General features: G+C 33.3%; 2 protein-coding genes across 2 annotated transcripts in view; both read left to right on the forward strand.

Annotated features, from left to right (window-relative positions):
- Positions 1-16,050, forward strand: part of LOC128158201 (uncharacterized) — a 154,158-nt gene that overhangs the window by 45,441 nt on the left and 92,667 nt on the right. The gene's annotated exons all lie outside the window — the stretch shown is intronic.
- On the forward strand, positions 10,951-13,449 carry LOC128158189 (neuronal acetylcholine receptor subunit alpha-9-like). Its single transcript, XM_052820943.1, has one exon. The coding sequence runs from the start codon at positions 11,078-11,080 to the stop codon at positions 12,884-12,886; it is 1,809 nt and encodes a 602-aa protein (XP_052676903.1). The 5' UTR covers positions 10,951-11,077; the 3' UTR covers positions 12,887-13,449.

The raw sequence follows: 16,050 nt of genomic DNA on the forward strand, positions 1-16,050 counted from the left end.
GTCTGACGGTTTTGCTTTTCATCTAATGATTTCTTATTTTTTTATAAGGGAGGGGGCAAGAAATGCATGCCATGATATTTGTGAAAAAAAAATAATGATACACGTATGTATGTGGGTGTAAAAGACGGGAATCTAGAAAAAAAATTACCAGGAGGTGGTTCAACTTTTGCCTTTTTTCACATAATTATTTAAAGTATTTTTAGGAAAAAGAATCCCCTAAACTCTATGCCAGATGCAAAATGCTGATACAGCCGAAAGAAAATGGCTCTTTACTTAACTTACATATGTTTGATTTCTTATATAAACTAATAATAACATAATTAATTTCTTTGGGCACTCCCCTTCTTTGTAACAATAAAAATCTGTTTATAAACAAAACTGTCCTGCTCTATCAAAGTTTATAAATCTACCCTGATCAAGAATTATGTACTTTTAAAACGTTTTCCACCATTTAGCTTCGATGGAGAGGCGTTTTAGTCATAATACTTCATCAAGTCATGAGCAATCTTTGTGTGACGCACATAAAGGTACTTGCAATATTACATAAGAAGACAGGCGGACAGATTAAAGACATGAACAAATCATAGTATTGATTTTAACATATTAACTTAATATACTTCGGTCATTTTGATTTTACATGTATAGAACATATTTTTGCATTTGACTGTAAAACATACATTTATCAAATAATTTGACTTAATTTTGGCAATTAAGCATAGCATCATTTACCAAAGACATCTTTGGTCCCAGGTTGGGGAATAACACCTATGAATAATATTCAATAACGACAATAACAACTTTAAAAACCCATTAAATAAGTAAAAAAAAAAACCCAATGGTACATAAACTTTTGTACAAGAGCTCTATGAGATGGCTTTACAAGTATGCCATTACTATGGGTTTCCATAGTTTGTTTCGTATCTAAAGGCTTTGCTATCCCCGTTTAAAATTATTCATCAAGACTTCTCAGCTATGTTAAGGAAGGTCTAAGAATTCTACCACGTGTGATTAAGAAAAAATTGCATAAGCCCCGCCCCATATTCATAAGATTTTACGAGATATGGGTATTTCGGTAATTAACAAACATCTACCAAAATTAATATGATAAATAAATGTGTTTGAATGGTTCAAGAAAGGTGTACTGAAATAAAATCATAAACTATTCTTTATATCTCGCAAAATCACGAAATATTCCTTAGTCGTCTGATGACGTGGCGAGGTTGACAACGTCACATCGGCGCTTGCAGCTGTGATCAGAATAAACATGTGGACTTCAGTGATATATCTCGGAATTTAACTCGTTTACAACCAGCGTGGACAGAAATCGGCATAGGATTCAACTGAACAAGGTAGGATTTATATGTACTTTCCATATATATTGTTTTACATTATTTAATACTTTTGGATGGAACGGAAACAAAGTGAAATTCCTCGGCTTCGATTTTGTTTACTTGTTTACGTTTGTTTTTTCATGTAATATTGTGTTCAAACATCAGTTTGGTGACTCGGTCAGGCAAAGTAAATGTTCTGCGTTTCGCTAGTTTTGATCATAAAGAACATTGAGGCTCATTGTAGCTTTTACTGGTCTCATATCGCGATAATATTAGATCGCATTTCCTCCATGTTCAAAGTACACAATAAAAAGTCCATGGCCAAACACTGTATGTGCTAGCACTACAAAGATTACTGTGAGGATCTGGAATGATTATAGACAAGATTGTAATGTTGTTTACGTAAATCGAAATGTGTTATCTTATTTGGCCTTCTTTAATGAAGATCTAATTATTTTTATTTAAGACAAAATTAAAGTGTGTTCAAACTGAATTTTTACACATTTTAAAGAATTAACATTTGATTATGCCTGTTGTAATATTAATGAAATTGAAACCGCCATTAATATGCCCAATAATAGAGTAATGTTTCATTTTCATGTTATCTTTAGCACAATAGCTTGCTAATTATGACACATTATTCATTTTCAGGGTTACTTATGCTGTAGATGTCGATGGTCCACTGAAAACACTTGTTGGGATGTTGATAAAAACTATGTACTATATATTTATCTTTTACTCACTAACTTCATGTATAGTTTGTTGTTTTTTAAAATCATATTGCTAATGATAATAATGTAACCTATTCTAATATTTTGCATTGATATCTATTGATATGAAATTTGAAATTGATATATATTCATCATTTCAGGTAGTGGTTTTCTTATCAACTCAGGACTACCTCCTAATATCAAAAAGACAAAAGAGAAGAACATGTAGTGTGCAAGAAGAATTGTCAATTTCCATAAATTCCACATTATGACTGAAAAATACTAAAAATCAGAAAACACAAGCATGCGCGAATCCAGAAAATTTTTCCAGGGGGGGTCCGAAGGATAATTGTGTTTGCCAGGGGGGGTCCGAGGCATATTTTCGTGATAATTTTACTATGTAAATTTAATAAATTTTCATTTTCCAGGGGGGGTCGGGACCCCCCCCAACCCCAACCCCCCCCCCCCCCCCCCCTCTAGATCCGCGCATGACTAGTCTTGTTGAGCAGTTTGTCACAGAAAAGCAATATCTATAGTATGTGTAAAGTTGATTATTAAAATAAATTCTTGATAATATTGACATATTGTTTCTTCTTGCTTTCTTTAATTAGTACAAAAATATCAATTATGATTACAAGTAAACCTGATTATACATTAAAAGAATTTATTTACCATCATAGTAACATAATTATGAAACATAAATGTGCAAATTACAAACTCAACACTTACACCCCCCCCAAAGCCCTAAAGGCAACTAATGAACTAATTTTTTCCAATTTCAACAATTTTGTAGTGATGTTTGGTGTGAACAGAAACAACATTTTTACATTATTTTAGTGAAATTCACAGCGTTTAATTATTTTAAGAATGAAATAAAAATCATGATCTTAGTCAGTGTTGCGTTTGAATTTCACGCAAATGACACACAAAAAGACAAGTGAAATGGATCAGATAAAATATAGTAGAGCAAGGGCATACACTTGATCAAATATATTGAAAATTTCCATGTCTTACCATTGTATCCCCATTAAATCAAAAAGTGTTGGGAGCTGTATGTAATCGCTACGCATTTCATATAAATAAGCGTTAATTGCGGGAAATCCCAGCCAATTGCTGTTTATACACTGTTTACATTGAATTTAATAATTGTTCTAACTTGAATATTTTAAGCTCCCAGCACTTTTCGAAATTTTGAAGGTTCATTTTACAAGTTAGAAACAGAAATAACTATATTTGTTTATGTTAAGCCCTTGCACTTTGCATTTTTTCGTATTATTCCTTGTTCATCTATTTTTAGCAGTATCACGTGACAGGGTATTCCCAAGAGACTCAAATATTGCTCATGCGATTACAAATTATCTAATTTGTATATCGATAAAATATCACTTTGTTTAACAATTTTTTGGAGTAGAATACCAAGATTGTTCAAAGGCTAAAATTTTATGTGATAAATATCGCTATTTTTTTATGGACGCCCTTAACATAGCTGAGTTTTCTAAACATTTGTTGATTATCAGATATTGTTTGTTGAACCACCAGTAAGCTCAAAGGCCATGGCGCTGCAATATATCCCCGAATATTTACATTTTCCTGTGTCTCTGTCTGTAATAACACTACGAACTAATTTTGTTTACTACGTATAGTTCAAAACATTACATCAACGACGCCAATGACTTACTGTTGGAGCGCAAGCGTGGTGAGCATAATTCAAAGAAATAAAAATAACGTGAACAAGTCAATGTTATAAAATTGCTAAAAATTATATAAAATTATATAAGTAATAAGGAATCACTCTTTCAGTACTATGAGGTAATAATTATGGTTGGTTGTGATCGATTCCAAGAAAGACCCGAAGGGCTTCATGATAGACCGAAATGATAATGAAATAATTGCTTTAAAATGATTTCTTATACCTTAAATATTTACATTTTCATCTGTCTTGTCTATGATAACACTAAGAATCGATTTTGTGTAGTTCAATAAATTAAAGGGAGATGGTCACGATATTGGTCAAATTATATTTTTCCATTTTTATTATTTACAATGCTTAAGGAATGCATTTTTAATGATCAAATGAAATTTGAGAGTCAGTCGCAGAGATATAAGCAAGATACAGGGCTCACAATTCTTTGTCATGCAAACAAGGCTCGTGTCCTGTTTTTGTTAGGATAGGTTCAATATACCAGTAAACAATCTTTTTAAAGGTGATTTGTCTATCTTATTCATATTAAGCATAAATAAACAGTTCCTAACGTTTTACACATTCATTTTCATCTAAAATTTAATTTTCACTTCAACACTTAAAATATAAAAAAAAAAAGCTTTGTTTAAATAGCAAAGAATTGTAAGCTCTGTAACACGCTTATAACTCAACAAATGAAACTCAAATAAATTTTGATTGCTTATTAAAAATGCCTTACTGTAGCATTGTAAACATGAACATCGATAAAATTATTTTTGACCAGAATCGTGACCATGCCCCTTAAAATTGACGTATTGTTGGGGAGAAAATGGGGTTTCCATAATTAATATTATAATATCTAATCGTACTAATGCTAAAAATTATATGAATATAAGTAATAAAGAATCATATTTTGAATATTATGAGGTCATAATTTCGGTCAGGGCATGATCAAATGTATCATAAAGCCCTTCGGGCTTTATTGGATTTGGTCAAACCCTGACTTAAATTTTCATCCCATGATACCCAAAGATTGATTCCTTACTCCTAAAATACAACATCTAAATGTAACAGAGCTAACATTTTTAGCTAATTAAGATAATTTTTTAATTTTGCCCAGTGTTTTCTGTCCAAACCACTAAATCACTAAGATCTTGCTTAATTTTGAATAAAGTCGCTCTATTGTCGGTAAATGAACATGTAACACTTGGAACGGACAAAAAAGTTTTGCATACACTTACTTTTCATGGACAAACAACTTTGATATTTTCTAGTTAACATGACTGTTTATTATTCTCAGTTCACCAAGGAGAGAGGTAATTTAATTTTTTGCTTTGTTTGATCGTTTTTTATTGTTTTAGACACGAAACCGAAGACCATATAATGAGCACACGAAATTGTTCACAGATGCATGTGTAACCATTAACGTTAATGTAGACAATCGAAAATTATTTTAATTCTTTAAAAAGTAATTCATGAAAAGGATAAACAAATCTGACCCTCTGTCAGTTCAACTATAAGTTCTTCATTTTTTTTTTATCAACAAAGTATAAATGGGTATATATTTGACAATAAATATGCCATAGCACAACTCTGGTTAAAGAGAAGTAACTAAATGTTTTAACACGCTCAGTTTAAATAAGCCTTATTGCAATGTAAGAAAATTATGATGCAAATATAAAAAAGAATTCGAACATTTCAGTTATAATATGAAATCGCTATTGAGATATCAATATGTGGATTATTTAAGCATTGAATCATTATTTTTTGAAAGATACAGTATCATAACTGCAGCGGTGTGTGCATACAAATTGAGTAACAAGCGCTAGCGCGTTTTGAAAAGTAAGTGTTGGGCACAAGCCGATCACAAAAATCATTTTATTCATAGTTTTACACTTGTCAATAGATAGATCATTTGGTCCACTCATTGGGAGATTCAGGCGTTTCAAATTTATACATATGCATGTTATGGAACACGTTAAAGACTCTAAGCCATTTTAACAAGTTGGATTTCCGTAAGGATGTAACTATCTTTTTCTTGGGTCACAATCAAGTGAAATATGCACCCATTACGTGGTCTTAGCTTAAAAGCCAGTCAACTCTTTGTTGATTTAAAAGAGCCGTGTCTGAGTGACAAACAATGAAATAGACAGGCGAAATTATTACATCTACTAAAATAAAATGTAAGAGCAGATCTTTCAATGAATTCACAAGTTTTATTGGGAGAAAATTATTTTCCCTCCAAACTGTCAGCTCGAGATTTCTTGGTACATGTACACAATACTGGCGTTATATATATTGGTATATAATCTATAATATAATATGATATATAATCCTAGACGATAGTGATATAGCGAACAAAGAATCTGTACGGTAATACATGTACTTTATTCAAAGCTGTTCTAAACCATTTTTGAAGCTAAGCTTGTTTTCTCGTAAAATCATGAAAGATAAATATAACTTTATATAAATAGTGCCTTTTGTGAGAGTAAGAGTTGAAATTGACACCCCGAGAAAACCATTGTCAACCGACGCGAAGCGGAGGTTGACAGTGGTTTTCGAGGGGTGTCAATTTCAACTCTTACTCTCACAAAAAGGCACTATTTATTTTATTATTACTGAATGTCTTATTTTTAATTTTAATAACTGCTTTTATATAGGAATAACATGAATTCGATGGCGAACCGTACGCGCATAATTTACGCGCATGTAACAATTCGTTGTGTTACCCGTTGCCAAGTGCATTGCTTACGCTGAGAGTAATAGAACGGATTATCAACGCGTTTAAACCAATCAGATTTCAGCATTTAACATGGAAGTATAATAAAATCAAATAGTTCATTGCTCATATTTAAAGTCGTGTTCGTTGCTCGATTTAAAGCTCAAAGTAGTATTAAAATATTTATAATTTTGTTGAGCTATGAATTGATCACATCTTTATCTTGCTGAAGGAAAAATGAGACAACTTTTCTGTATTTTTCTTCTGTGTCGGATTTTTTCACCCACGTCCGCTCCTCCTCCTGCTAATTCCCTGGTAACAGTGGATGTCCAAGTAAAATGGGGCCTGACACATAGGTCATTTCCACACTTTGAGTACGTATATTGTAATTAATAAGCTTCTTTTAAGTTTTCATTGGGAAAAAAAATTGCATTAAACTTATCAATGCATTTAAAAATAAATGTACAATTTAAAAAAAATTTGGGACAAAATATATGTTTATCTTCAGGGACTTTTATATATAATCAATTAATACCTATTAAGGGAAAAAAACACAGGATACGCAAGGCTTAAGGCTCAAATAACACTTTCTTAGTGAATAAAACAAACTGTAGAAATTAACCCCCCAGTTTGAAACATAAATGATCTTTTGCATATTTGAAATTATTTTGACAATGTTCGTCGTTTGCGTGTTGTAAATTGCAAAGGGTAACTCTCAGTGTTAGTATTAATGGGATCACTCTCTTCTTCATTGATATTTCGGTCCGTACAGTATGTACCATCATTCATGTAGATCCTTTGAGAGACGTAGGTTTAACGTTAGGGCGATACCCATATGCTTCGTTCAATTTATTCTGTGCCACACTTGCGTATCAAAAATCCCCTTTGAACACTTCTCTTTTGGCCATCCTGAACATACTTAAATCCTTTTGAAACCACACCCGGAGGTGGTTTTTGGTTTCAAAGAAACTTGTTTCAGTTTAAAGCCGATAAATAAAAAAAATAGTTTTGATTTGACACTAGTTGAAAATCAGTTTTGCAAAGAAATGAAAAACTTGCAAAAACCGAATTAAAAATTATCAAAAAATGCTACTTGTAGGTTGGGATTTCTTACTGTGAGAGATTTGCAAAACGCTAAATTAAATACCTTGATTATCATCTCCAACTTCGCACTGATGACTTTATGAGCTTGGCTTTTAAGAGATACGATATTGAAAAAAAAATACCAATAAACATACAAATGTAAACCGACCAGTGTCAGATATTGCACGAAACAAAGTTTTTGATTCAAATTTCTTGCTAATTTTCGAATCCACAAAAAATCATTTGAAATTTTATGATCCTAATGAACGCTTAAAAAGTGAGCTTACGAACAAACTAATAAACTGAAATTTAATAGATTTTCACATTGATTCTCTTGCTGAATAAACAATTTTCTGTGTATTCGAGTACTTAAAACAATATATTTTGCTTTTTTGGTGCATGATTCATGCTGGATATGACGGATGGAACATTGTACCAAGAAAAAAAAAAAGAGATTAAAAAAAACAATCTGCAATGATCGCATTCCTTTATCACCTGTATGAAGCATAAAAAAGCGTTTTCTTGTTTATGTTTATTTTTTCTATAAACAAATTAAGGAATTGATCGTAATTAGTAAGTGAAAGTAATGAAATGTACTACGAAATGAATGAGGTCAGGTTAAATAACTAGCTTTTGTATGGGAAGCTGAGTCTGCCATCACCATGATTATTTCGTTGAGTACGTGATTTTTTTTTACTTGGCTGCTGAAGGTTTCGACTCATCAATAAGTTTAATAAGCTGGTTAGAACTGGATGAGGATCCAGTTGGGATCCTCCTATCAGTTTATAAAGAACTGTGAATTACACTCATTTTCCGTACGAAATAGAGGAAATCATACTGAGTGGATGTAAATATATCATACATGTATTTATCATGCACTATCGCAATGGGTTTAATTAAACATTTCGGATTTAGATCTACATGCATATAGAATTAATCTATTACACTGTAATAGGTCTTGAGAAAATTTTAAAAGATTTTCCCTAATTGTTTCTATGTTGAGCTTTGAAACCTTTTGGTCTTGGGGCCTTGTTTTCATTTATAATATAGATTCTTTACTTGGTATACAAGCTTCGAGATAAATATTGGCATTCCTGGTGCTGCAGTTCTGGAGCTGAGAAGAATATTTTTGAAAACACACACCATACTCTCACTGTTGCAATTATCCCCCCCCTTTTAAACAAGGGGGTTTGCCCTTTATTTAAACAATTAAGAATCTGCTTCCCATAAGATTACTTTGTACCAAGTTTAACTAAATTTGCCGCAGTTGTTCTAGAGAAGAAGTCAACAATGTAAAAAGTTTACAGACAGGCGGTCGAACTGAAGGACGGACGACGGACAACACATTATCAGAAAAGCTCGATTCTGGTGAGCTAAAATACTATTAATTACAAATAATAATAAATATCCAAAATATTTATTTTTAGTTGCAATGAACTTTAGCTTTTGCGGCAAGCGAGCTTATCATACTGACATCATTACATGTCACCACACAAAATAAAAACAAGTAACGGCAACACATGCTATGCTACAAATTTTGCTAGCATTAGATGCTCCATCTTTGTCACTTTTGTCTTGCTCCTGATATTCTAATTTTAATATAACAGATTAGAATTAACATGATAAATTCTTCGCTTAAAAGTGTTTGTCATTAAGCTGCTCTTCTGTATTGCATGTGAATAGTATGTAATACCAAAAAATTTGCTTTGTCGTTTTTAAATTAAATAAATGACCATTCTAAGTGCCAAATTGGTATGTTAATATTTTCAGACAAAAACTATGATTGCCATGCAATGAAAGCAGCGGATCTGTAACTCTTCTAGAAAAGTCCGTTTGACGAAGCATAATCTAGAGTTTACACATCACTTGCAGTTTACGGCAAACTAAATAGTGCTCATTATGAATTTATTACTCATATGTTGTACGTTGTCTTAAATGTATACATTTAGAAAAGGAGATTTTCTCATACCTTACCCCAGTTGTTTTGATTTACAATCGTAGCACTTGAAGCAAAACGACATCGATCTGTTTTGAATTCTTGTGCTAAGCAAGAGTCCCCCCCCCAAAAAAAAACACAAAAAACAAAACAAAACGACCCCCCCCCCCCCCAATTTAAACCCATCCTCTCTAAAAAAAAACAAAACAAAACAAAAAACAAAACAGACTTCACTACTCCTTTCTTTTACGTTTGGTAAATTTTTTAGGGTCACCCGAGTTATTCAGGTGACCTGTTCAATAAGTCGTTGGCCGTTATCTGGCGACACTCGTCTAGCGTCGTCCTTCATCAACTTTACATTTTTAGTTTCTTCATAATGACTACAATACCATTTATTACCATTTTCGTTTGAAGCATCACGAAAAGACGAATCTTAATTGTATCATTTATGAGTTTTTAAACCAGGGGTGGGGGGGAGGGAGGAGGGCTTATCGGAGAGGCCTTACATGTATATGAAAATAAAGGCCAATATTGTTAAAAAATCTTCTAAATGTGGGAAAAAACTAAATACATGGGAATGATGTCCATGAAATCCTCTACAACAATTGTGAAATTAAAGTCCCCTGGGTCAGGGTGTAGACCAAAGTCCATAGTGACCTCTACTTGTAAAATTAGCTTTCCATAAGTGTAGGGTTTCAAAATATAAAAGCGGGGGTAATAGAGTTGGATTGGAGATTAGACTACAAAATGAAGCTTAAAATGCAAAATAAGATTCACTGACAGCTCTATCTTTGGGCTATGGTACTTAGGTGACCACATGTGGACCTCTTATTAAAAATCGACTTACAAAAAGTCATAGAAGAATATATATATATATATATATATATATATATATATATATATATATATATATATATATATATATATATATATATATATATATATATATATATATATATATATATATATAAATTGGAATTGTATAAAAATCGGCAAAAATTGGCATTTTCATTGTTTGAAATTAATTGAAGATAACTTGAGTAAAAAGATTAAAGATGCAAAAATTGATTTGTCTGCAAATTTCTTATTGACCATTTTGTTATTGTCATTTTCCTATACATATGCCCTTACATGTACCACTGTAGCTCTGATCCATGACAGTGTGTTCTAGTCTGTGCTACATTAGTTTACTAATTATTTTTTTTTTTCAAAAGTGAGGTTTTTTTTAAAGAAAGAAAGTATTACCCTTCAAAACTGTCAGCTCGAGATTTCTTGGTACATGTACACAATACTTGCGTTATATATATTGGTATATATAATGATTCTAGACGCTATTGATAGAGCGAATAAAGACCCTATATGGTAATACATGCGTCAGGCTTTGTTTAAAGGGGTTTAAAAGCATTTTTGAAGCTAACCTTATCTTCTCGTCAGATCCTGAAAGATAAATATAACTTAATCAAAAATTCATTGTTCATATTTAAAGTGTTCACATCCAGTGTTCGTTGATCTGGAATTTTGAAACCCCGACTCAATTTAAAGCTCATACTACTATTAAAAGATTCATAGTTTTGTTGAGCTATGAATTGAACACTTCTTTATCTTGCTGAAGGAAAAATGAGGCGACTTTTCTGTATCTTTCTTTTGTGTCAGATTTTTTCACCCACGTCCGCTGCTGCTCCTGCTGATTCCCCGAGTACCAGTGGATGTAAAGGCAAATCTGACAAAAAAGATTGTAGCACGACATCTGCTCCTACAGAAATCACCACAGAGCCACAGACAACAACCCCTTTACCTACCACAGCAGCGCCTACAACCGCCGCTCCTGCAACGGCTGCTCCTACAACCGCCGCTCCTGCAACGGCTGCTCCTACAACCGCCGCTCCTGCAACGGCTGCTCCTACAACAGCTGCTCCTACAACAGCTGCTCCTATCACGACCGCTAGTATGGCAGCTACGACTGGATGTTGGCATAGTAATATAGGGCAAAGGAAGAAGTGTTATGATTTGACAAGTCCAACCACAATAACAGTGATCACCACGGAGGTGGAAACCACCACGGAGGTGGAAACCACAACGGAGGTGGAAACCACCACTGAAGCAACCACCGTGCCTACCACAACCCCTGTCCCAAAGCGTGTTTATTCGTCCGCCCCGGAGATTATATCCTTTCTAGAAACTACTTTCACCGACCCAACCTCGACGTACAATAGTTTGATTTTTCCGAGAAATAATTTCAATGAAACTATAGAAGTTGATCTCGGTTTTACTTTGATAGCAATAACTGACTTCGATGAAATTGCCGGAACGTTGGAAGTCGTTGGGATCTTGACCATTTCGTGGTATGATGAGCTTGCGGACGATGATTATGATGCAGACAAACATGGACGTTTTACAGAAACCACTATTCCAAATCAGTTTTTATGGAAACCTCCGGTCTCTTTATTTAATTCAGCATTATCCATCGTGCCCGTTGGTGACAAGTCAAATTATGTCCGACTATACAGGACCATAAAAGAGACTGATCCTTATTACGGATATGCGAGGATGGTATGGAGACCTGGTGTTGTTACGACCACGGGATGTGTGGTTGATGTAGCATATTTTCCTTTCGATAAACAGTCCTGTAATATTACTTTTACAAATTGGGGTTTTACGAAGGATGAGGTAAAGTTCAAACCGACAGCAGACGCCATTGATCTAAGAGACTTCTCACCATCAGATGAGTGGAAAATCACCAAAACGAGGCTTATTGAAGAAACACTTGACAACGGCTCGTTCGTCAAATTCGAGATTTCTTTGGAGAGGCAGCCTATGTATTATTTAATAAACTTTTTCCTACCGATTGTTATAATGGGTATTTTGAACGCGTTGGTGTTTATTTTACCTTTGGAGAGCGGGGAGAGAGTGGGGTACTCCGTGTCTTCATTCCTTACGTTCGCCGTGTATTTGACTCTAATTGCTGATGGAATGCCGCGAACATCCGAACCAATGGCCATTCTGAGTTACTACCTAGTATCCATGATCGTCATGAGTTCAGTTGCTACAATCATCACCATTTTCACCCTTCGAGTTTACCTAAAAGACGAAGACGACCCTATCCCAACACCCGTTACCCTTATCGTTGCCTGTCTTAACTGTTTGGTTTGCACTGTTGAAGATGATGATGACGACGATGAAGACGAAACGCCGTTGCTAGATTCCGATGGTTTAGAAATGGAAAACATGGGGAAAGGATCGGCGAGATTACACCAGTCTCCGATAGAAGATAACACAAGCTGGACCAGTGATGTACCCGACAATAAATACGAGGTGGACTGGAAGCTAGTGGCGAGCACTTTAGACGCCTTTTCATTCGTGGCTGTTCTTGGCGGGAGCATCGCCATAGCTGTCGTGTTTCTTATCCCTCTTGTGGCTCAAATGTAATAGGACGGATATTGATATTAGTGGCCTACAGATATGTACATTAACTCTGGGTTTGTTTCGATGCTTATTCTGGTATACTGTGGAATCATTAAATTTCGTGGAGGCAAATTTTCGAGGATGGCTTAACATCTATAGGCTCGAGGAGATGTAATTTCGTGTATTCTCTTATACCTAAAAAAGGAAATATGACTTTAAATCCCTAATTTATTAATTCGTGGATGGTAGGTACCTACAAAATCCACGATAATTGAGCCACCACGAAATCTAGATTTTCCACGACACATGCATGCACCCAGTCTTCTATAATTTGATTAATAACGACAAATAAATGTGGACTTTTTGTTACAATCTATGCTAAATCAAAATTACGTACATGTCTTGTTTGAAAAAGTAAAAAAAAATCGTGAAGCAGTAATTTCTGAATTGTTCGTGACATTGATAATTATTTTTTCAAATTAAAGTGAAATGAATTACATTCTATATATCTATTATATAAGAACAGAAATATTATGGAATTGATATTGCTTTCTCTTTACTGGTATTACAGTCCTATGCCAAAGTTCTTAATGTGTTGCGTTATTTCTATTGAAAAAAGTAAACACAATTTGATATATCAAACTATCTCAAATGTTAAATCGGAAAGTGTTTGTCGAATTAATTGTAAAGTAACTAAATTGTAAGGTGTTTTTTTTTTGGCACCCAGGAAGATATTTTAAAACTTATTTGAATATTATCACAGGATAATGCCCCCACGTGCACATTTCTGAAAATACACACCTTTTGTTAAGATTTGTATTGTTTTAAAACTATATTCTGAATCTCGACAGTCAAAATACAAAATTCTAAATATATAATATAAATTATTTCAGAATTAATTAAGGAAAGTCTGCCCCCCCCCCCCCCCAGCTCTAAGATTTAGAACCTTTAGATAATCTGTAGTTTAGAAGTTTGTATAATGATGACCAACCTAAAATGAAAATAAAAGTAGATCGTAAAATGCATCACCCAGGAACTCCTGGTTTTGAGATAATGCATGTATGTATTCAAAAATGTTTTATCAAGAATATTGGGAAACATTTCAAGATTTTTATGGCTTGATTGAAGACGTCTAAAGTACGTTTTGATTAATGATTAAACAGTTTTGGTTCAGATTTGTAATTAAAAGAGCCTTCACGAAGATTTTCAATTGCTCCATGTTAAAGGGTGATACATATGGCACGATGCGTTTAAATCGTTCGTGTCAGAAACCTAGTGTGAGATAGCAGATAAGACCAGTGTGATTGGCACGTCGTCTACGATTTTGATCATCATTTAAATTAATGACAAAACGGTCTATCTCTATATCCGAACGTGTTCATCCGTTAACTTTAGGTGTCTTTATACTGGGTCACATAGAACATGTCATGTCCACACCTCAGAATAAGAATTCAAAGAGGCTGGAAAGTCAACAAATTGACAGACAGCCAGATCCGCATTAAACTTTTAAAAATAAAATATTTAGCCATTAACTATCTTAAGTAAAGTTTTAACAAATTAATTTGACTGACCTAACGCTCATGAGTTGAATAAAAGAACAAAAAATATGGTCTAATATATCCTAGTTAGTGATGTAACCTGAAAAATTGTGTTTTGAATTAAAATTGATAAAAATTTCTTTGACCGTTGACAGCAATGTCAATATAGAGAAATGACGTATTGTTATAGCAACAAGCTTTTATAAAGTACCTACCCAATCCAAATTTTATTCAGTAAAGGAACATATTCAAATGCAAGCGAATTGATATATTTATTGGTTTTTTTTAAATGTATTTTATTGCATGATCATACACATATTGTTCGAACACAAGTTCCAACAACTTTTGAGGTTCTAACTATGTATAACAATTTACAATTGTCTGTGTATTTGTTTAGAAATCAAAGTACATAAAAGGGCATGTCATTGAAATAGATAAATTATTAAACAGACGTACAAATGAAAAATAAAAAAATATGTCTGATGTATCTATTTTTTTTTATAATTTCGTCAAGGCAGTAATACACTCAAAATAAAAGAGAATCTACTACAATGTCTGACAAATCGCTGAGCTGCAAAACAATACGTTGGTTTAAATTGACAGCCACTGATTCATCTCCCAACAAAAGAAAAGTATATTATTTAATAATGTTAATTGAATTTAAAGTCAAAGGTAAGAAAACAGTTCATTCGTTGCATTGATATATTTCTTACATCGAAAAAAAACCCCAGCAATTGTAATCTTCTTGTAAACTACATTGACAATTAGGGCCTTTAATAATATTTCTTCTGAAGATATGGTGTATCGGATAGACAATGCAGGCGTTACATGTGTGGTTATTAATTTAACGATCTCCGATCCTCAGCAAAGTTCGATAACTCTAAATTATCCGCATTTTTTTTATTCGTACCATAAATCTGACTTTTATACAGACAATGCTACTGCTAGTATAACCATCAGTTACACAACTGCGTGCTTGGCGTAGTGGATCCACGGCGCACTCCCACTTATATACATCTTGGTATGAGTTCGAGCCAATCGATGCACCGGATTTTTTTTTAATCTCAACTTGTTTCTTTATTCCATTATATCCATCGTAGGCAAATTTACAATAACTTTGTAAAATGCATTGATACTCTCTAAAAAATTCTTTTTATATCATTTCATTTTAAAGGTTGAAAGAAAATGATGATAATGATAAAAAAATACTTTGAAGCTGACGATCGGAGAACCTTAAAGCAAGATAAGGTGCAATTTTCATGATGATTCATTTTTTACAAAAATGTTATTTTCTACTAAAATGACAACAAATATCATGGTTGTTTAATTTTTTGTTATAGTCTGTCCCAAGTTATTGCTTCCATCAATTTTTGATGATTTTTAATAAAAATACAGATACCTGTGAAAGAAATACAATTAAAATCGATGAAAGGGAATATATGCAAGATATCTTCATTGAACAATTATCCCTTTTCACTCATAAAATTTCACAGAAACGAAAACAATTTTCTTATGGAGATTTGTAATGGGAAATGTTTACATCTTTTCTCCATTCGGAATACACTCGGAATACATCGCGCAATTTTTTAACACTATCATCCGGGCTTTTTAATAGCTGATGCAATGCAAAATCTCCGTAGACTTTCAATT

The sequence above is a fragment of the Crassostrea angulata genome, chromosome 8, assembly GCF_025612915.1.
Source record: "Crassostrea angulata isolate pt1a10 chromosome 8, ASM2561291v2, whole genome shotgun sequence".
NCBI classification, from domain to species: domain Eukaryota; kingdom Metazoa; phylum Mollusca; class Bivalvia; order Ostreida; family Ostreidae; genus Magallana; species Magallana angulata.